At 35.2% G+C, this 23,576-nt stretch overlaps 1 protein-coding gene across 3 annotated transcripts in view; it reads left to right on the top strand.

Moving 5' to 3' along the window:
- The first annotated feature begins 8,944 nt into the window (after positions 1–8,944).
- LOC105195558 (RNA binding protein fox-1 homolog 2) overlaps positions 8,945–23,576 on the top strand; it is a 339,314-nt gene continuing 324,682 nt past the window's right edge. Inside the window, exons 1-2 of one of the 3 annotated variants that reach the window (XR_005574599.1) lie at positions 8,945–9,505; positions 10,130–10,168. Coding sequence is in view for 1 of the 3 variants with exons in the window: in XM_026134731.2 (XP_025990516.1) it covers positions 9,425–9,505; positions 10,130–10,168 (120 nt within the window). In the remaining 2 variants the exon portion in view is untranslated. Of the gene's footprint in view, positions 9,506–10,129; positions 10,169–21,911; positions 22,465–23,576 lie in introns of those variants that run through there. The other 2 variants (XM_026134731.2, XR_005574602.1) reach the window with 2 other exon arrangements.

Raw genomic sequence — 23,576 nt, 5'->3', positions numbered from 1 at the left:
TAAAAAAGCACACCCTGTTTTGTTCCTTAAAATTTTGTATTTTTGACACTTTGCAGCTCGACCAACAAATCTTTTTCGAATAATTCAAATAAAGCTTCATAAACTACAACATTTTGCCTACAAAACGCTTTTTTTAAAATTTCTTTACGATTTTTTTAAATCGAGTTACGCAACTTTAAAGCTAAACCTGCATTTTTTACAAATGCTATCCGTACTCCGTGAAAAATCATCGTAGACAAAAAATTAAAAAACCATTTTAAAGCTCGAAGTTTCAGCTTTAACATGTTATCAATAATTTTCAAAAATTTTTTCAATTTCTTAGTACTATGCCCCAAAAAAGATACACTGTTTTTTCCTTGAAATTACGTATTTTTAATAGCCTGTAGCTCAATAAAAAATTTTTTCTCGACAAATCCAATGCAAGTGCCATAAAGTATGACATTTTCTCTACAAAATGCTTTTTTTAAAGTTTTTTCTACGATTTTTTTTGACCGAGTTACAAGACTTCGAAGAAACACATTTTTTACAGTACATTTTTTTGAAAAATGACGTCTACCGCCGACATTAGCATTACCCAATGTGCACCACGTGGAGGTTGCCGGTCGGATTTTTGCACATCGTGTGTGTGTGTGTGTGTGTGTGTGTGTATGTGTGTGCGTGTGTGCGCGCGTGCGTGTGCATATGTGTATCACAGCAGAGATAAGGATCCCACAGTTCGTGACTTCTGCGATATTTAATGACTCCAAACCCTTTCTGCTGTGTGTGTGTGTGTATGCGCGCGCGCGCATGAGTGTTCAATAGTGTGTATTTCCTCCTCTCTGATCAATTACTGCTTGCAAGCGTTCTCGCATATTTATACATCTTGCAATACGATCTTGCGGAATGTTGTGCCAAATTTTCGTTAAAATTTCTCCCAATTCTTCTAAATTTTGTGGCTGTTCTTCGCGACGCCTTAATCATCGTTCTTGGCGTCGACGAAATAAACGCTATGATCGACGTTGCGTTATGCCAGTACGATCTTACAACGGCGGTTCCGTAATGGGGGGAGGGGGTGTATATCACTTACAAGACAAAGTGATCTAGTGATCCTGCCACCTCCGGCAATGACGGGTGTTCGTTATATCAACGATATTCTACGACCACACGTTTTGCAATTAAATTGAACCTGTCGGAACTTTATTTTCATGCAGGACAACGCTCGACCTCATACGGCGAATATAACGCAACGTTTTTTTGAACGACACGCAACTAGACTGTTAAATCATCTCGCCAATAGCCCGGACTTAAATCCAATCAAGCACATTTGGGATAAAATGGAACGACGATTAAGGCGTTGCGAAGAACAGCCGCAAAATTTAGAAGAATTGGGAGAAATTTTAACGAAAATTTGGCACAACATTCCGCAAGATCGTATTGCAAGATGTATAAATATGCGAGAAGCCTTGCAAGCAGTAATTGATCAGAGAGGAGGAAATACACACTATTGAACACTCATGCGCGCGCGCGCATACACACACACACACAGCAGAGAGGGTTTGGAGTCATTAAATACCGCAGAAGTGACGAACTGTGGGGTCCTTATCTCTGCTGTGATACACACACATACACACCCACGCACACGCACACGCACGCGCGCATGCACGCACGCACACACACGCACACACGCGCGCACACACACACACACACACACACACACACACACACACACACACACACACACACACACACACACACACGATGTGCAAAAATCCGACCGGCAACCTCCACGTGGTACACATTGGGTAATGCTAATGTCGGCGGTAGACGTCATTTTTCAAAAAAATGTATCGTAAAAAATGTGTTTCTTCGAAGTCTTGTAACTCGGTCAAAAAAAATCGTAGAAAAAATTATAAAAAAGCATTTTATAGACAAAATGTCATTCTTTATGGCACTTGCATTGGATTTGTCAAGAAAAAATTTTTTATTGAGCTACAGGCTATTAAAAATACGTAATTTCAAGGAAAAAACAGTGTATCTTTTTTGGGGCATAGTACTAAGAAATTGAAAAAATTTTTGAAAATTATTGATAACATGTTAAAGCTGAAACTTCGAGCTTTAAAATGGTTTTTTAATTTTTTGTCTACGATGATTTTTCACGGAGTACGGATATCATTTGTAAAAAATGCAGGTTTAGCTTCAAAGTTGCGTAACTCGGTCAAAAAAAATCGTAGAGAAATTTTTAAAAAAGCATTTTGTAGGTAAAATGTTGTAGTTTATGAAATTTTACTTGAATTATTCGAAAAAAGTTTGTTGGTCGATCTGCAAAGTGTCAAAAATACGAAATTTTAACGAACAAAACAAGGTGTGCTTTTTTACTGCATAAGACAAGTTAAAAGAATTTTGAAAATCTGCTGGTAGAACGTTAAAGCTCGATCTTCAAGCTTCAAAATGCTTTTTTTATTTTTTATTTACGATGATTTTTCACCGAGTTACAGTCATTTGAAAATAGCCTAATTTTTGGTGTCTGGAAAGTGTTCCCTATTTTTTTTTGAGTAGTGTATGTTGAGAACTGTACGAAAAATATTTTTTCGTACACTGAACTCTTCGAAAAAGACCAGCATCTCACCCATATATGCAAAAAATCGGCTTTTTCGAAAGTTATTAATTTTTTGTTGATTAACTAATATCGGAATCGACCGCAACTCTTCGGAAGGCGCTTTAATATGTTGAGAACTGTAGGAAAAATATTTTTTCGTACACAGAACTGTTCGAAAAAGACCAGCATCTCACCCATATATGCAAAAAATCGGCTTTTTCAAAAGTTATTAATTTTTTGTTGATTAACTAATATCGGAATCGATTGCAACTCTTCGGAAGGCGCTTTAATATGTTGAGAACTGTAGGAAAAATATTTTTTCGTACACAGAACTCTTCGAAAAAGACCAGCATCTCACCCACCTATGCGGAAATACAAATTTTTCAAAAATTATTAATTTTTTGTTAATTAATTAATATCAGAATCGATCGCAACTCTTCGGAAAGCGTTTTAATACGTTAAGAACTATTGGAAAAATATTTTTTGGTACACAGAACTCTGGAATACACACCAGCGTCTGACCCATATGCGCGAATATACGACTTTCGCAGAAGGTAACAATTTTTTTCTAATTAATAAATAATTTAATCGACCAGAACTTTTCGGAAGGCGTTTAGATACGTTCAGAATTAGAGGAAAAATATTTTTTTTTGTACACAGAATTCAGAAACAAAATATTTTATAATATTATGTAATATTATAAAATATTTTGTAATAATTTTTTTTTTAATTAAATAAACTATGTTAAACGCTAGAACTCTTTCTAGAACTCATCTAGAACTATAGATCTTTTAAAATCCTACAAGAATTGTGTTTGTAAAATGACGCAGGACAAACGGAGACGCTGCGTAAACCTGGCATCTCACTTTGTCCTAAGCATTTTTTTCGCTTTAAGGGCCAGAACTATTTGTTTTATCTATTAGGAACTGTAGAACTATTGAAAATAAACCCAGAACTGTTAATGTTTAATGAGTTTCCATCAAATGATATGCCAGCTTCACACACACTTTTTTCGGAGCTTTACATGTCCACCCTTTGTTCTATCATAGTATAATTGTCGATATATAAAATCAAGATACGTTTATTTCTAGGCAATCTTTTAAAATTGTATTACCAGAATATTGTAATATATAATTAAGAATGAAATGGATTTTTTATTCGTGAAATATATTGATGGGATGATACAACGAGGCGAGACAGAACTAATAAAAGCGTACATCTACAAACCATTTCTTCTTTTAAAAAAATTTAATAAAAGTTAATGAATTTAAAAATAAAATTTGTTTTTACAATTAAATTTAGTACACGTTTTGTATTCAAATTTTATTATGTTTCATGCTTTTTAAATTGTTACTTAGAATATCATCAAATGATGATTGATATTTCTCATAAACATTTATAAAAATTATTAAAAGGTATGGCGATCTCGCAGGCAGCAAGGAACAACAGAACGTTTAAACTATATCAATTTATTATACATTGTACTGTATTATGAAAAATTAAGACTCTGAATAATGCAATAATTTTTCTATTAATCTAATACAGTCAGTTTAACTGATATTTTCCTGCCTGCTCACGTTATAATTACTGTATCGATTGGATTGATGTATTATAATTATCCAGGTGTTAAGCTCGGATACAAACTACTTTTTTTGTCTCGTCGTAATTACCTCCTCTCGCTCGATTGAAATTCATAATTAAACCGTTAGGTACATACTTGACATAAAATTCGTTGCTGGGCGTGTCGAAGATTAATTGAAGATTCTGATTGTAAATTAATTACATCCTCTGTGCAATGTAAAGCGGTAGAAACTTCGTATAATTTTGTTAACAAACTATTTTCCATCTCTTAAGCAGTTTATCTTAACAATTTCAGTTAATAACAATTAATAACCATCTCTGTGATGTATTTATGTATACTTTATCACTAGGTTTTTAGAGAAATTAAAAATCGCTTTTTTATGTTATATTTAGACGACTAATAAATACTCAAGAGATTATAATGTAAAATGAAAATTTCTGTTCAAACGGAATGATGAAATTCCGTTTCTGCATAGTGAATTATATCTTGTCAGTACAAACGTAATTAACGTCTTTGCATACCTATATAGTTCTCGAAGAGAGAGAACGATAAGCAAGAACGATTCTCCCGGGTGACGTATTTCATAGTTAGAATGTCACGATAAGAAACAATGAAATACGGCGAACGATCACAAAATACGAGAACCCTTTGTATCCCTGTGGATATGTATGACTGCAATACGCCGCACATCGATGTGAATCTTTAGGTTATTAAATATAAAATATTGTAAAAAATTATTATATTGTACAATTAATATAATACATGGTATATAACAATTAGTTTAAAATAATAAAAAAATATAATTTTAATACTCTCGGCAAAGTTAACGTTTTCTATCGGCATTTCTTTTTTAGATGCACTAGAAATTTATGCGCCCTATGACCTATTTTCAATAGCTTGTGATCCACACAATACAATGTCACGTAGGAACTTGACATGTATAAACTATAGCGCTATGACTTATCAGAGCTTCTCGAAACTTAGTAAGTTTAAATTTATTGCAGTGCCAAGGTTAATATAAACGAGGATATATTGTTTCATCTCTATCTAATAATAATAAATTCAATACATAAGAATTTTAAATGCAAATTTATAAATGTAAATTCGTAAAATACGTAAGTTTCATTTATATGTATTTATGTGTAAAAAATAAATTCTTTATAAATATTTTTTTACACAAAATTATGCAAACGTTTTTGTCTTGAAGCTATAGAACTTGAAGTTATAGGCTTGCTTAACTTATTCATAAATCTGATCTTAAATATGCTATTTTTTTTCTAACAATTTGCAATTTGTTACATTTAGCATGATAAATTGAACGACTTCGTTTTAATGCCAAGAAATGTCTTAAAAGTAGAAGTTGGAAGAAATCAAGGTAATTTCAGTGGTAGACTACATATTACACACAATAATAGAAGTTGATTTAATTGCAGTGTAATTAAGTACCAGATGGCAGAGCGACTAATCTAATTGCGACGATTAAGAAACTTATTCGGGCCAAGACAGGATTTCTATTTATGCTATATTCGTAATTAAAAATCCCTTGTTCTTATACAAATAATAATTTGAGTCAATTCTTTTAATAAAAAAAGAAAAACAATAAATTTTTAAAACAATTACTACATTAATTTTTTCTTACGTTATAGAGCATAATATTAAGATTATAACTAATAATATAATAGTATATACATAAAATACAGTGAAAAATATATTATTTTATTACAAATTAAATTAATATATATACAAAAGCTATAAATTTGGAATTACTCGAGTGCCCCCATTGTTATTTTATTTTCTAAGAAAAATGTTTGGTAATTATTTAGAATAAAAGCCTCACCTCAAATCTTAATAATAAAAATGTATATTCAACGCGTTTTTACTTGAAATAAAAGAAATTGGAAGAAAAACGTGGCGATCTGTCCTGTGAAGAGAGTTATTAAGCGTTAAAGTTAGCAAGTTAGATGTTAAGATATGTCATACTGTCTAACGCCGTGGTCCGATTCACGTTCAAAGCGCTATTGGCTTCTATCTTTATTATTCATTAAGTATAAACACGAACATATTATTAGAATAAAGCCAATAGTAGTTTGAGCGCGAATCGGACAGCGGACTAAATGAATCAACATGGCGCATATGTATTTACATTACCCCTATTAAACTAACACTTTCCTCCCACCAGCGCAAAATTAATTTTAAAATATTAAAAAATTAAATGCTAATTAAGTGCTGCAGTCCGAAATTAAACTCGAACCGTTTGGCAGAAAATTAAACAAAAATTGGGTGGGGTTGGTTTAACATTAAGTGAGCCCCCCACCCCCAAATAAATATTTTTCATCAAAACCAATTTACAAATACAGTAGAATTAAGTGCTAATTTGGTACTTCAAGAAATAATGAAAATAAATCGATGTTTATTAAGCTGGCACAGCCATTTTCGCACAATCAAGTGCGCCTCATTTGGTTGACAGGAATTATTTGCTATTTTTTTGTTTTTTTGCTAATTTATTACTGTATTTCAAATTTTTTTGCTGCAACCGTTTCGCTACAAATAATGGATGTGCTACTTTAATAGATGTACATTCTTACTGCATTTTATTTTACTATTTTGTAAATAAGTAATAACTCAAAAATAATTTTAATTTAATTTAATTTAAATTCAAAAGTTATAATGTAAGTACTTGAAAAGTGCAGATTATTTTATATAATTATTTTATATATTTTACATATTATTTTATATTATATACATTTTACAATAAAAAATATCTCATAATATTATCAATTTACTAAAAATCTTGCGGGTGTAAACACTTGGCAAAAAATGTACAAGAATATTTTTTCACATTTGCATGTTTATTCTACAAATTTCAGATGAGTTAAATATAGTTTGTAAACTCGTTTTCCTGTAATGTTCATCCAAATACGCGCTAATAGATTAATATAATAAGTTTGATTGTACATACTGAAGTATATATTTATATGGAATAAATATTTGGATGAAAATACTTTCCAGGATTAAATATTAATATAAATCTAGCGTAGTGCATCCATTTTAGAAAGCAATGGATCTCTATCAATATTTAACAGAGATTCATTACTAGATTGAAATATAATTTGTCACTCACCGACACATGATGCACAGTAGTGAAGTTTTCAACGTCAACCTGTAACATACAAATAAATATAATTCACATTATAGTAGTGTTTGCAATAATTAATTTTGCTGCTTGAATTGAACAAGCTATAGGCATTACAACTGCAATAAGCTCTTCATTTTATCACTAGTTAACAGTTTCAAATTCGCTATATACAGCAAACAATATGTCATATTAAAGCTAGAGCCCAGAATATAATTATTTCAGGTCAGATGTGCGAAAGCAAACATTATTCTGTAAAAAATGAAATGTCGAACAAGCAAGGGTAGGAAGGTGAGGGCACGAATCCGAAACTGTTAACTAGTGATAAAATAAAGAACTTATTGCAATTGTAATGCCTGTAACTTACTCAATTCATAATCATGGACCTCAAGGATCTTAACAAGATTCATTTTTCCTGAAATCTTAAGATAATGATATGTAATATTAGTTAGAATAATTGTACGCTTACAATGTTGTTTATTAGAGTAAATATTTTAAATACTTACCGAATTGCTCCACAGAGGCCGTCCTTCGCTGACGATGTCTCTTTTTGTCGCTCTCCAATCGCACATTAACGACGACCACACGATATATTGTTCACTTACGATACCACACCCACGACGTCGTTGGGGAAATCACTGTCTCGGCAAACGACGAATCTCGAGCGCGAGGGAATCAGGAGCGGCGTAACTTAACCTCTCGACCGGTTGCGGCTGTTGCAAACCGTGGCTGACATACAACACGCAACACGAGCGTCACCGAACAATTATTATGCTCGCATTCTCACATACTGATAAACATACGAAGTGAGACCGAAAACGAACAGGCGCGGGTTGAAAAATGCGATCAACCGACGGGCTAATGCCGTCGCTAATACAACGAGCTTCGGTCGAACGGCCCAATATTTTATTCGACATTCACGATAATGCGCGGGTAACATATTACACACGAGCTCCAACGAAATGTGATACGATCGTGGTCGAAATAACGAAGATTATGAGGCAAGTAGAGAATCGAGTAACGTTACACAAGTACGAGACAGCAACAAGACGCGAGCAACAAGCTCGTAACGCTTGACGAACGAGATACGATCTATACGATCCTGGCACTCACGCTGCTACTACGCTCGACATACCCGACGTTGTATCCGCACAGAGCTTCAACACGAGGAACACGAAAGAAGCACCGGGAAGCACGGAGCGTCCGTCGATCATCACGGTATAGGTACGTAGTGGCGCGTAGAGGACAAAGCAACATGGCGGTGGCAGCGACTCGACGGTCGACGACCGTCGTCGGTGCTACGCAGTCACTACGCCATCTACGAACGTTGCCGAGCGGCGGCGGACGCGAACGAGTGTCGACGCGGTCGCCCGAGGCGCTCGGTCGCTTCCGGCGCCGCTCGGCAACGTTCGTAGGTAGCGTGCGCGGCGCAGTCACGTACGCCATCTACGAACGTTGCCGAGCGGCGCCGGACGCGACCGAGCGCCTCGGGCGACCGCGTCGACACTCGTTCGCGTCCGCCGCCGCTCGGCAACGTTCGTAGATGGCGTAGTGACTGCGTAGCACCGACGACGGTCGTCGAGTCGCTGCCAGCGCCATGTTGTTTTGTACTCTACGCGTCTGTACCGGTGACCGGCGGACGCTTCGTGCTTTTGGTGCTTCTTTCGTGTTTCTTCGTGCTCGTGTAACGTTACTCGATTCTTGTCGATTCTCCGCTTGTCTCGCAATCTGCGCGTAGTAAAGTAACTGTGCAGCACCGACGACGGTCGTCGAGTTGCTGTCACCGCTGCTACCATGTTGCTTTGTCCTCTACCCACCTATACCGGTGACAGGTGGACGCTCCGTGCTTCTGGTGCTTCTTTCGTGTTCCTCGTGTTGAAAATCTGTACGGATATAACGTCGGGTGTATCGCGTGTAATAGCAGCATGAGTGCCAGGATCGTATACAGATCGTGTCTCATTTGTGAAGCTTTACGAGCTTGTCGTTCGCGGCTCGTTGCTGTCTTGTGTTCGTATAACGTTACTCGATTCTCCGCTTGTTTCGCAATCTTTGTTACTCCTGATCGGCCGCGATCGCGTATTACGTTTTATTGCAACTCGTGTGTGACATGTCCGCGTAGTGTCGTGAGTGCCGAATGAAATATCGCACAGCATCAATGTGCGATTGGAGCTACCGAAACATCGTCGGCGAGAGACGGCCTCTGTGGAGTAATTCGGTAAGTTTGTGCATTACTTTATTAATTGATAGAACGAAGAAACATAGATAACTTTTACGTTTTTATTTTATCATTAGTTCACAGTTCCATATTTCTATTAAAATTTTATAAAATCTTACAGATTATAAAACTCTATAACGCTTTGTATATAAATTTCTATATAAAATATTTATTCTAATATACACTATTGTAAGCGTACAATTATCTTAATATTATCTGTCATTTTCTTAAGATTTCAGAAAAAGTGAATTTTGTTAAGATTCTTAAGGTCCACGATTATAAATAGAGTAAGCTACAGGCATTACAATTGCAATAGATTCTTTATTTTATCACTAGTTAACAGTTTCAAATTTGTACCCTTATCTTCTTGCCCTCGGCTGTTAGATATCTCACCTTACAGTTAGAATAATGTTAGTTTTCGCACATCTGACCTGAAATAATTACATTCGTGACTCTAGCTTTAATATGACATATTGTCTGTCAATATGTAAATTTAAATCTGTTAATTAGTGATAAAAGAGCTTATTGCAATTGTAATGCCTATAGCTGGTTTAATTCAAAGCAGCAAAATTAATTATTGTGAACGCTACTATAATGTGAATTATATTTATTTGTGTTTTACAGGTCGAAGTTGAAAACTCCACTGCTGTGCATCATGTGTTGGTGAGTGACAAATTATATTTTAATCTAGTAATGAATCTTTGTTAAATATTGATAAAGATCTATTGCTTTTTAAAATGGATGCACTACGCTAGATTAATATCAATATTTGATCTTAAAAAGTATTTTCATCCAAATATTTATTTCATGTAAATATATACTTCAGTACATATAATGAAACTTATTATATTAATCTATTAGCTCGTATTTGCATGAACATTAAAATGAGTTTACAAATCATATTTTACTTGTCTGAAATTTGTAGAATAAACATGCAAGAGCTTGAAAAAAAATATTCTTGTACACTTTTTGCCAAGTGCTTACACCTGCAAGATTTTCAGAAAATTGATAATATCATGAGATATTTTTTATTGTAAAATATATTATAAAAAATAATATGTAAAATACACAAAATAACTATTTAAAATAATTTGCACTTTTTAAGTACTTATAACTTTTGAGTTTAAATTAAATTAAATTAAAATTATTTTTTACTTATTACTTATTTATATAATAGTGAACTTAAATGCAGTAAGAATGTACGTCTATTAAAGTAGCACAGCCATTGTTTATAGCGAAACTATTGCAGCAAAAACATTATAAATAGAACAAGAAATTAGCAAATAAAAGTAGCAAATAATTCTTGTCAACCAAATGAGTCGCATTTGATTGTGCTAAAATGGCTGTGCCAGCTTAATAAACGTCGATTTATTTTCATTATTTCTTAAAGCCCCAAATTATCATTCTATTGTATTTGTAAATTGGTTTTTATAAAAAATATATTTTTTGTTGGGGAAGAGGCTAGCTTAATGTTAAGATCCCCTGATCAGATCTGATTCGCGTTCAAATTATCGTTATTGGCTTCATTCTATTCTTGTTTATTCTTAATGAACAATAGAGGCCAATAGCGCTTTGAACGTGAATCAGACTTGCGGCCTTAGTATGACATCCTAACAGCTCTAACTCGCTAACTTTAACGTTTAATAACTCTCTTCGCGAGACAGATCGCCACGTTTTTCTTCCATATTCTTTTATTTTGAGTGAAAACGCGTCGAATGAGTACATTTAAGTTTTTAGGTGAGGCTTATTATAAATAATTACCAAATATTTTGTTAACAACAAATTTTATTAAAATCTATTGAATAAAACACTTAAGAATATTTTTGTATTTACATATATTTCACAGAAGAAAATAAATTTTTTGTTATACAAAGTAAAATATTTAATTGTTGTTAAAATAACTTCAACTGAACAATTTTTACTGAAAGCGCTAAATATTTTTTTTCTTTTTGGTGTACAAGGAAGGCACTCAGATTTTGAACAAAGTCATAATATAATTTTATTCTTTTTTGTCTCTTTCTCTCTCTCTCTTTCTTTCTCTTTGTTACATTAGGAAATGTTATATCGCAATGTACAAATGCGTTTATTATCTAGAAAGCCTATCACAATACATATAATTATACTCGTGTTTGCTATAATTGTTAATTCAAACTCAATTTACCGAGGCTCTTGACCGCGTTATCGCATTTCGCGCGCGACCATCATACGAAGGAGGAAATGAAAGCTGCGAGAATTGCATTCCGCTGTTAACGGAATTGCGTGCCGCGAAATTTTGTATCGATGTCTCTCTCTCTCTCTCTCTCTCCCTCTCTTTCAAGGTAGATTCGTGCACTATTGCGAACTGGGACGGCGATACAGTTGTGTCGTGAGCCCCTGATTTATCGGTGCACCTCTGAAAAGCCCCCCCCGGTACGACGGTGGTCCCCTTGGCATCGAATACAGCGCAAATCCTCTCCGCAATTCCTGGGCGGAAAGGGGTGGCAACAGATTTCCCCATGTTATTGACCATGCAAATAAGGATCGACAATAATAGGTATCGTTGACACGCGGGCAAACAAGATCTATCCCATTCCCTGAATACGTTCGCGACGTGAAATTGCATATACGTGGGCGATCAATTGTCAACTTGAATTTCCAGTATACCGCGTATTACTCATCTCGTAAATGTACAACAATTTGACCGTGGCATCAATTAATAAGAGAAAATGAATGAAGCAACTGAGAGGTTTTACACGTCTGATCAAATCTTGGAAATTATCGGAGGAACGATTTTTTCCAATTGAAAATGGCCGTCTTTTTTATTAAGCGTTTAACTATCACGGTATTTTTGTTATTGAAATTTATTTAGAATTTTATTTCATTATTTCGTTGTTTTTGCAAAACAAAATATCGAGCACGCATTTCAAGGAGAATATCGTGCAACGTCATCGTGAACATACAATGGATGATGAATTACGAGCGTGAAGCTCTCCTATTAATGCATAACCGCGATTAGGGTAGCTAGCATTTCCGTGTAATGATCGTTAATTTACTGAGCTTTGGTACGGTTTAATGATACTTAATCGTCAATGCACGAGTACTCTCGCGCGCAAACTTCGCGCAACCTCCTTCTAATTCGCATTGTCACCCGTAGAGACCAATAGGTCAAGACCGTTAAATTAGACTTTAATTAAAAGCATTATTTATTCGTATAATCCCTCTGCGCCATATGCATTACGGATATGAATAGTTTATAACTGCCATTTGATATCCCATTTCCATCATTTAAATGAGCAACGTGTATTAATAATGACGCGACGCAAATTAAATCGATAAAGTTTGATGGATTTTTATGAAACAGAAAAGCGACATGAATTGTTTCTCCCAGGTTTCGCCTAGATTAACAAAATTTAAATGTGCTTCGCTAGTAAAAGTCGAATGATTCTTTTGGCGGATTTATGGGCGAAGAACTTTAATAAAATTCTCGCGACGAAAGGAGATCGATGGCAGAAACGGCAATTCCGGTAAATTCCACGTAGAATTAGGGAGGGATGACGTATGCCGTATTACGGCGTCATTTGTCAAGGGTTTGGCAAGACGCCAGGGCCAGAGTCGTGTGCATCCGACCCGGTGAAGTGCAACAAGTACAATTAGGGAAAGCAGAACTTACGCGAACTGACCTGCGCACGGGTACGAGCCCCCGTACAATCGATATATACGATAGATATACCAAAATTCCGCTGACCAGAATCAAAGGAGCCGCTTGTTCTCGCCCAGCCAATCGCTACCGGGACGACCAAGTTGAAATCGGATTATCCGACGCTCTATCGTCGCGATAGATTCAAGTACGATTTAATTAATCTCGACGTAATCTCGAACGTAATCGCTAAGTGGCAATGGAAATACCGGTAAAATTTACTGGAAAATAAACTCGACATTTTGTATTAAATTCATTCCTACAATTATTTTACTCGTCGAAGATTAATTTAAAACATATATTTATTAAAGACGTGTAATTGCGTGTAACGCGATATTACGTTGATATGACGCAATTTGAATTTAATCCGTGATCTGAAAATCGCATTTCTTGCAAGGAGAACGAGTGCGCTTTCATATGATCTCGGAATAAACATCATTTAATAGTCAGCATTAACTAGTAATTATATACAGCGCGTAGCCAGAGAAAGAGGGAGAGAGCGGTTTAATATTTATCGGATCAACAGAATAAATAAAATAATTATTTTGCATATTCTGCATATTAACGTTGAACGCGGGCGGGCATTAATAAATGTAATAATTACTGAATTCGAAATCGAGATACCTCCCAGGGCGCGCGCGCGGCGCGATGAATACGCAAGAGTTCTCCGACCGTATTTGTTATTTTACGTATAACCAGGGCAACGCCACGCGCTCCCGCACGTACGTACGTATGGGATCGCGGCATAAATTACGCAGACATCACGCGCGATGTTTTACGTTACCGCGAAACCTGCATACTGCGTCTTATTCGCGATTCGCGTCAGAGCGAAACGGGCGAAAGATAAAAAATGCATCCGCGCGCGGAGAGAAAAGAATGAGCGGGGTGAACAACGATCGTACTACCAGCGCTTTGATAATATCGCAATTAATTTCGCGTAATTAATTAATTCGTTATTGCAATTCGCCAATTATTACCACAAATGTATCAATCGGTTTATCAGAATTATACGTAATAATTAGAGAAATTAAATTTTATTTTGCTGCAAAAATCAGGTATTATCGGGAGACGATAGAGGGGCAACAAAATCTCCGGGCGCGTTCTGTATCGGTTACAATCGCGCATGCACATCGTTGCGTCAAAATGCTCGATTTTACGGTCAATATTTCACGACGATCGGAGACATTAATTGGGAGCGACGTGCGCGCAGCGCGCGCGAAGAGTTACGCGGCTTTATCGCCAGTTAAGTTTCTAAACCCATATTTATCACGGGAACATCACCACCGCCCACGCGTCAATTGTATATCCTCTCTTAGTGAATCTCATTACCTAAACGCGTCGGCCAATGGCGGGCGAGTGTCATATAAATTTGCAACACAATATCACTTTATCATTGCATGACATCCACCGCGGTATGAATTATGGAATGAGGCGCACGTCAGACTTTGTAGTATAAGCCACCGCGCCGGTGGCTACAACACATCGGAGAACACAGAAAGTGATATCAACGAAAATGATGCTCGTTCAGGTGCAGCAGCTTACGGAATTATAATGCGCCGCAAACGGGCGGCGGCGAATCCGCCTCGAAGCGGATTCTGCCTCGAGTCGGAATATTGAATCATGCCGCTAAAGATAACAGGGGAGCGCGAACGAGCGCGCGAATGTTTACGGCATATAATAATCAATTGCGAAATACCGGCTGCTTTTCACGGTTGCATTCCCTGGAACAACAGGGCGGAATCACCGTGAAATTGGCATTCCGGTTTTAGAATTTTGATTGTAATTGCTCGACTTTTTCCTCCGGTTCTTCTCCTCTAGAGAAGAACTACGGAGGTCCTGACACGCCGTCACTTGAAAAAATTGTCCCAGGAAACTCGAAGTCTTTCCCTCGCAAAACGTAAGATGGAAAAGTTTCATGCACTTAAAGGAACGATTTTGTTGGAATACAAATATGATGAAAATAATTATTAATAAATTTGATAGTACTTACCAAATCTCTTTTCTAATGCAATGTAATTATTTTAATTAATGATAATTATTTTTATATCTGTATTTCAACAAAATTGTCCTTCCCATTTCTTTCAGTGTGAATTTCCTGCACACTGGAGGAAATATCAATCAATCGTTTGGTTAAATAGTGATCAAATGAGTTTTGTAGTTACTGGTGCCAAAAACTTAGGTACATTTAACAAACCATCTGATTATAGTTGTATAAAAACAATTGTTTGATAAGGCATACAGATTGTTTGGTCAAAACAACTGTATATTAGTAATTATAACTATAAAATTTATTTCTGTTTGGTCTATTTCACAAAATGTTTCTCTTAGTGCACTTAAAAAGAAATGGAAAGATGAGCTTGTACATATGTATAAAATTTACTACTGCCCCTGGATAACAGTTTGACGTTCCTTGAAAATATATTTGCGTTCGGTTTCTCGAATGTTTACAAAGACTCTGGACAAGATAGAAGTTTTAACTATTATTACAATTATTATGTATCATTTTGAAGATCTTTCTCGTTGGATGAAAGGTTGGCGTAAAAAAAAGGTTTTTCCGCGAAATATGTACGCAGTAGTGATGGAAAAAACCAACTTTTCCTGCTATTTCAATTAACATTATATGCACTGTTCCGACTATCCAGGTATAAATTACATCGGTAGATTTAATTTTAATTTGCGATACTTTTTCATCCGGCAATATACACAGTGCGTAGACTCGAATAGCAGACGAGACTTCGTTAACCCGATGGCATTTTGCAATTGTGATCATCGAAAAGAGTAAACGATTTTATACTCTCAGTTCGTGCCGCGTAATAATAAAAAGCTGAATTATTTTGCAATTCACCGCTCTCGTCGAGTTAATTAATATATCGTCCCGTTCCCCGTGCAATGAGAGGTCATTTCTCTCTCTTCCACGTTCTCCTCTCCCCGTTTCCCCCCTCTCTCTCTTTCTTTCTCTCGCGCCCTCAATTGCAACGGCACCGTCGGATGAATTCGAAACTTGGAATAAAAAATTCAAGTCGCGTCGATTACTATCGGCGCGCGGAATCGCGGCCTGCAAAAATGATCCCGGAACGCGTCCTTCCAACTTTTACGAGGTAATTTATAAACTGTGTATGTACCACGTTCATGCGCGCTCGTGGCATAATTGCGCCCGCTTTGTGTGCACATACGTAGGTACACTCGACATTACGAATGTAATTCCTTCCTTAGACAGACATTTTTCAAACAAACGTTGTGTCCAAATATTTGCAGCAATCTACTTCGTATTATAATTAATTTCTGAATAAGTAATTTAAACAAACGATAACATTATCTTGAAGCAAAGTTTAATAGTCGACACGGTGTTAATACGAGATAACCGTAATGCACTGATTATTAATTAATATTGTTAATTATAATAATACGTATTTATGTTGGTTTAATTAATACGCTAATTAATAAATAAAATTGCTGCATTGTATATATAAGTGTATTTTATAATCCTATTATATTATATTATAAATATGCGTGCGTGCGTATTTAAAGCTGCAGAATTAAAACAAAGAGACAATAAAAAGAATTTGAAACATTAGTATATCAATGTTTAATTGTATGTGATAAAGAGAAACTCTTTTATTATTCTGGTAATCCTTTTAATTAGATTTTTTTGCATATTTTTATGTAAATGTTATTAAAGTATTATAAATTAATAAATCTCTGTATGATAGAAAATGTTATCAGATTAAATAAATAAATTATTTAAGGATGTATCGAATGTACGGTTCATGCAAAGTAAATAAAATTTGGAAATGTGTTGAATATTAACACTTCGAAGAAACTATATACATATAAAAGTTGTGTGAATAAAATTATATTTTCATTTAATAACATATTTTAACAATTTAGTTACTCTTTTGTTAATAAAAATTAAATTATTTTTTAAAACATTAAGAAGAATCTCAATTTTTATGAAATACTTGAAGTATTCACATTAAAAGAACAATTTTACTGCAGCATCTAAAAATTTAAGCAGATACAGATCAGAAAATAAATTTTATTTTGGGCCATCAAGGACGTCTAAACATGGTAATGTTGCAGCAAATAGTTTTGACAATTCTGAACAACCAAGTTAAATCCTATACAATTTTTGAAATAGTTTAACATAATTATTTTCAGATATGTATTTCAACAAAATTATTTTTTTTTCGTTCAAGATTTGTACAAAGTTTTATTATCATTGTCTGTTTAGTTATTTCGTAAATAAATAAATAAATTTTGTTTATTTTCAGAACTGATCTCTGCATCGTAATGATTTCATTGTTAATTATTTTCATTAGGGCTCACGTGTCTAATTCTTATTGAAATAACTTTTTATTCAGATAGAGAATTGTCGCTAAATTTTTTTTTTTACTACTTTCAAATACAATCTGTAATTTTTTCATAATTTTCTTACAAAGTGTTTTGAGAAATGTCCTTAAATGAAAATATTTTTTTCTCTTTCTTTCAAAGTTTTTCTTTTGATATTAAAAGCGTAAGTGTGTCTCTAACTGTTAAACTTCATCTTTAAAATCGTCAATTATTGCTGCGAAACATGTTACACATATCTTTTAATAACGCATGAATGTCTGATCGTGACGCGTTTGTTTCGAAAAGGGTCAGGGAAGACGGAATCGCGATATCGAGTGTACATACGTGCATACGAACGACAAGCAAAAGGACCCCCCTGGAGTATCGATTTTGGCATATCGCAGTCGGGCCAATTTCATTTGACGGGTACAACCTATACGTCCGTGCGCGCGCGGCGGTTTTCAGCGACACCGCGAATATGATTATGCACGCCCGAGCGTTACCGAAAACAATATCGGGCCGCGCGCGCTGCGCAATCTGATTTCGCTAACAATATTCGGTAAACGAATGCCTACGGCACGGGCGACGCGACCAACGACCGTAAACCCGATGACTGGCATTTATTCGGAATTACAAGCGGTAATTAAAAGGACGTCAAACTCGTTCGCCCGCGGCTCGCCTCGGCTCGGCTCGGTGCAGCGCGGCGCAGCGCAGCGCAGCGCAACCCGCGTACGTTCGCTGCTCTTCACTCTCGCGAAAAAGCGCGCGATCTCTCGCGCTTATCGAAACAATGGCATCGCGCCGCGCCGCGATAAGCTCCTAGGATCGCGCGTGGCGCGGAACGCGCAAACTGCATAACCGAGTGAGGCTGATAGATTCTGTACAAGCGCGCTTTGATTGATGATAAAAGGGGTTTATTGACTTGCGCTGAGCGCAGATGCAACATGCCTCCCTTTTTTTTGTCTGAATACGGGGCTTGATTGATAGTGCGTGTGCATTCCGTCGCTGATAGCACCACGCCGCTATGATAAGAGGTTTCGGGCACGAACAGTGAAATTGTGTGTAAAGCTATAAATCATTCCTCTTCACGCTCTCCTCCATAATTTATACATCGTAGGAATGTGTATATTATTGCAAATGCATTAGCGGACTGTATTGCATTGCGTAAACTGCGTTCGCTTATGTTATCGAAGTTAATTTGATAGTGTCATTATGTACAATTACAGTTTAGCGACTTTCTATTAACGTTGATCGAGCAAATACGTTAAAGCGCATTAATTATTCCGCGCGCGAGATTATTTTTGCGCGTTTGGCATTCGTCGATTACAGAATCGCTCGGATTTAATCCGTCCGTCTGACCGCCTCCCGGTGCGCGTCATTAAAAGTACTACAAAAATATTTGCGATTTGCAGCTTGTAAACAAATATTCAAACATAGCGCGCACACAAGCGCATACACACGCACACACGCACGCATACATGCAATGTCGATTGAACCTGTTTTCCTGTCCATCGTATAATTAAAGCCAACATTTACACTTTCCCATGAAAGTGCCGTCAAATTTAAAATCGGCACAGCCAGAAATTCAAATAAGCTTTATACAACACTATTGAATATATCAACTGGCATTATGCAACACGATTTATGAAACCTCAAAGGTACATTTTGTAAATATATGAGAAACGTACGACTGAAAAAATGCATTTTACCATTAACGTACATCGCAAAGTTTAATTTAACAAAAATGATCTTTGTCGAATTGATAGATTTTGATAGACATTATTAGACTTTATTTGATAATATTAATCATGTACATATTTTCTTATTTAGTTTATATACCTTTGTCTTGAATTATATTGAAATTCTGTATGTTGTCCTATTTTGTTATAATAATTAATGAAAATCATAAAGTTTAATTTGATAAAAATTATCTTCATTGAATTGAAATTTGAATTCGTTATTTGAGCTGAGCATTATTTGAGCTCTTTATAATACCATATTACTATACTCATATACATTTTCTTTCTTTTTTTCCATTTCTTTTATGTATTTTTGATGTTATTTTTCATAATTTTTTATTTTACACAGAAAAGAATACGGAAATTAACTAGTATAATTAGCTATATTAAATGTTCGAAAATCACGTACATTGAAAAAAAGATACTTAAAAGTTTATTAGTATGATGTGAATTTATTTTATTAAAATAAACTTTTATTTAAATATGGTGAAATAAAATTTTATTCCTAATAGATGAATCAATCAATAAGAAAAATGAGAATGAGAGAGATATGTTTTACAGATATATATTTTATCATCACAAATTGTTTTATAAACTATAATTATATCGAGAAAAATGTCACAAACAACACTTGCTAATATTTCGAATTTTTAGCGTATATCGAGATTTATCAAAATTCGATCTTTTATTTGACTTTTTTGTCGAATATTCCAAGCATGAATGATTTGTAGATTTCGATGTGATGAGTTTATTGCTCGTCATATATTGCAAATTAACAGTTTGAAAGAAACATTTATGATTTTCTCGCATTTCACAAAAAAATATCTTGATGAAATGAAATAAAAGTTTCTAAACATGCAATATAAAGAGCGAAGCTTTAAATCTGGGTTTTAAATGTTGTTTCTGATATTTTATCTCTAAATTATATATAATCGAAAATTCATGTTTTTTTTTAAATATTTTTGTTTTACTTTGAAACGTTGAGCTTGATAAAACGATATCGGACAAAATTTAACATAAAAGCAGGCTTTCTAAGCTTTAAATGGCTTTTTTGAAAAAAATTGATACCGTGATTTTTAGTAATGGTATCAAAATATAAAAGAAACAATGAAAAATGATCAAAATGTATTTTTAATAAAAATGATTAGTGGTAAAAGGGTCTTTAAAATTTTTTGAAAAAACTTGTGCGAATCAAACACATAATAAACATTTTTTGTTTTTTTTCTTTTGTAAACCTTTTAGCTTTGAATTATTTAAAAAACATTGTATAATAAAAATTGAATTTACACAAAAATTTAATGTTATTGAGAAAAATCGTAAAGGAGAAGGGAATATTATGGCACTATGATTATGGTTACTTTTATTATCTTTGTTATTAAGTGTTGAATTTTAATAATTGCTTATGGAATTATTCATTTAATAGTTTAGTAGGTTAAAACCCCGCTGTTTTTTATTGGTGCTAATATGTCAATACACAATAAATGATAATTATTATAAGACATTTTTATTTTTGAGCGCTTTGAAATTTTTTCAAGGTACATTTTAGCATTTTTTCATTGTTTTTAAACTTGAACATATTATCACATGAATGTGTGCACACTCGAATGTCTTTTTTGTTCTTTAACTTTTTATTGGACTATACACATTTAGAATTTTGTGAAAATTAAACAATAACATGAGATTTTGTTAATGTGGCTTTTTATATAAAATTCTTATATTGAAATATTTCTTCGATAAATCAATTATCACTTTATAGGTGTCTGTGTTCAGAAATATTAGAAACATTTTATGCTTGTTGTTTAATATTAAACAAGAATAAAATATCTCTAATGTTTCTGAACGCAGGAAAATTTTAAACGATGAAAGTTAGAAATATATAATTTTGTAATGAGATAGTGTGTTTTTTTAATTAAGCGAATTTTTTAAATTTAATTTTGGGTTAGTTATATTATCACCACTTTTTCTCTTCCACCGATTATGCAGTGCGTTACATTTTTATAAATCGCGTCCTAAGTAATAATAAATATTTCATTATTTTAATTCCGTACAGAAAAAAAAAGTATTAAATCAATAATTTATTGTTTCGTATATAAGCAAGAATATAAAATCTTGGAAGAATTTATAATTTTTAACAGACATAATTTATTTACACGAATAAACAAAATTTCTTTGTGTAAGCAAATTATGTTTAATTAATATTATAAATTCTTTCAAAAAGATTTTATATTCTTGCTTATATATGAAACAATAAATTGTTAATTTGATGCCAATTGTTTTCTGCGTAGAATCTACTAAATAACGAATGAAATTTGACGAATATGATCATTCAAGTTTCAATATAAAATATTACTTATTAACAAAGTTATTCAATAACATGAAAATGAATGTCATATTATCCCCTTCTCTGTCAATTAAAATTAAATTAAATTTAAAAATCATCGTACGCAATAATCAAATTGCAATAAACAGTATTAATGAGACGATCATCGATTAAAAATCGTAATCGCGATAAAACTCATCGTTTCGCGACGCGGTCGCGAAAGAGGCCCGCGAATGTCAGCGGTCAAAACGCGCGCTGATTCGCCGGCTCGCGTGACGGCGTGAAGTTGCGCGCGACGCAGCGTCCTCTGAAGTCGACGCGCGTCGGCTGTGGCGCGTCGTAAGCGGCAGAATTGCGCGAGCCACTGTGTCAGTCGGACGGTTATACAATCGCGTCCGTGTCCGCGCACTCGTTCGAAATCGACAGGCCGCCGCCGTGTCGCGTCGCGTCGCGTCTCTACATCGAATCGTGTTGTGTATCGCAGTAATCGTCGTCGATTCCTCTCGTCCGTCGTTGTCGTCGTCGTCGTCGTCGTCGTCGGCCTGGCTCGCTCGGCCGAATCCGCGGTTCGGATCTGAATGAGTGTGCTTCCGCATCCGCATCTCCTGTTGCTCCATCGTCGCACGGCGATCGACGTTGCTCTCGGTGGTTGAGACACACAGCGAAAGTCGGTGAGAACGAAAGGTGGGCGTCACAGACCGGAAAGAGGTGATTTGGTGATTTTAAGTGTGTTTTGCATATTATCGAGAATAAGAGTTGTGTTGCGCGCGGGAGACGGACTCCGCGGAGGAACGTGAAGGTGGCAGCGAGTGCTCGCGCGCGCGTCTCGCCGTGCCCGGGCGCGCAGCCGGACGGATCCCCCCGTGCTACACGGAGACTCCTGCGGACGTAGGCGGTGAGTCTGAGCAGCCACAACATACATATATGCGTTTGTTTATATCCTGCGCGTAGCGGTCGCTGCTTCGCAGGCGGCGCAAAAGTACCTTTACATTTGCGTACGACTTGGGACGAAATATTACGGGCTACGGCACACGGTGCGGTGCGACCGCTCGATACTCTTTCTTCTTTCCCTTCGCGGATTCAGTTTGTGCATCTTGAAAATGCGGTAGTGTTTCGAGAGAAATAATATCTCGCCCGCGGCTATGCTAACGATCTTTATTGATGACTTGAGTGGTGGAGAGGAAAAAAAGGAAAAGGGGAGGAATTCGAATACTACTCTCTAAATCTGAATCAGTGGATAGTCACTGATTATCCAGTGGCATACTTGGCACTGATAAATCAGTGATTTTTTTAACCTAAATGTCAATGAAAAGTTACTGGTAATCATTGAAAAGTTCTTATTGATCAGTGTATTAATAAATACACTCGTAAATACTAATAAATACGCAATATTCATTAATAAATACACTAGTAAATTTATTGATTTTTTAGTTCAGATAATCACTGATTACCAGTGGCATACTTGGCACTGATGTCAGTGATTATCCACTGATTCAGATTTAGAGAGTAGAATTTTTCAGCGTAAAGTAAAAATAAGGAAATATACAAGTTCGCGTAACGTTGCGTGAAATGGTTGTCGGTCGATTTTCGGGGAAGGATCTTGAAATCTGAAATATTAGCTTTCAAACTCGCTCGAGCTGCTTCCTGCAAGGCGACGTCTGACAGCTTCAAGAATTCAAGCAATAAAATGCTTCTTTGAATACACATCGCCCTATGATCATTCTGCGTGGAGTTGTATAAGCTTGTGTTTTGCAAGCTTTCTACCAACCAGTTCGATCTCTCGATTTTGTCGAGAAGAGTGCGCTTATTGACAGGTATAACTTTCAACAAAATCAAAACTTTGCGAAAGCAAAATGTTAGAATGGTTTATTTTACACGAATAAATTTTTTTTAAATTTATTTTAACATTATCATTTTCTATTATTCAAATAAATATTAGCTAGTGTAAAATAATTTATCTTTAAATTTAGAATATATCTTCTTCATCAGGGAAATGACATTAAAATA

The sequence above is a fragment of the Solenopsis invicta genome, chromosome 4 (genome assembly GCF_016802725.1).
Source record: "Solenopsis invicta isolate M01_SB chromosome 4, UNIL_Sinv_3.0, whole genome shotgun sequence".
Classification (NCBI taxonomy): domain Eukaryota; kingdom Metazoa; phylum Arthropoda; class Insecta; order Hymenoptera; family Formicidae; genus Solenopsis; species Solenopsis invicta.
The sequence above is the reverse complement of the archived record's forward strand: the minus strand, read 5'-3'. Positions and strand labels throughout refer to the sequence as shown.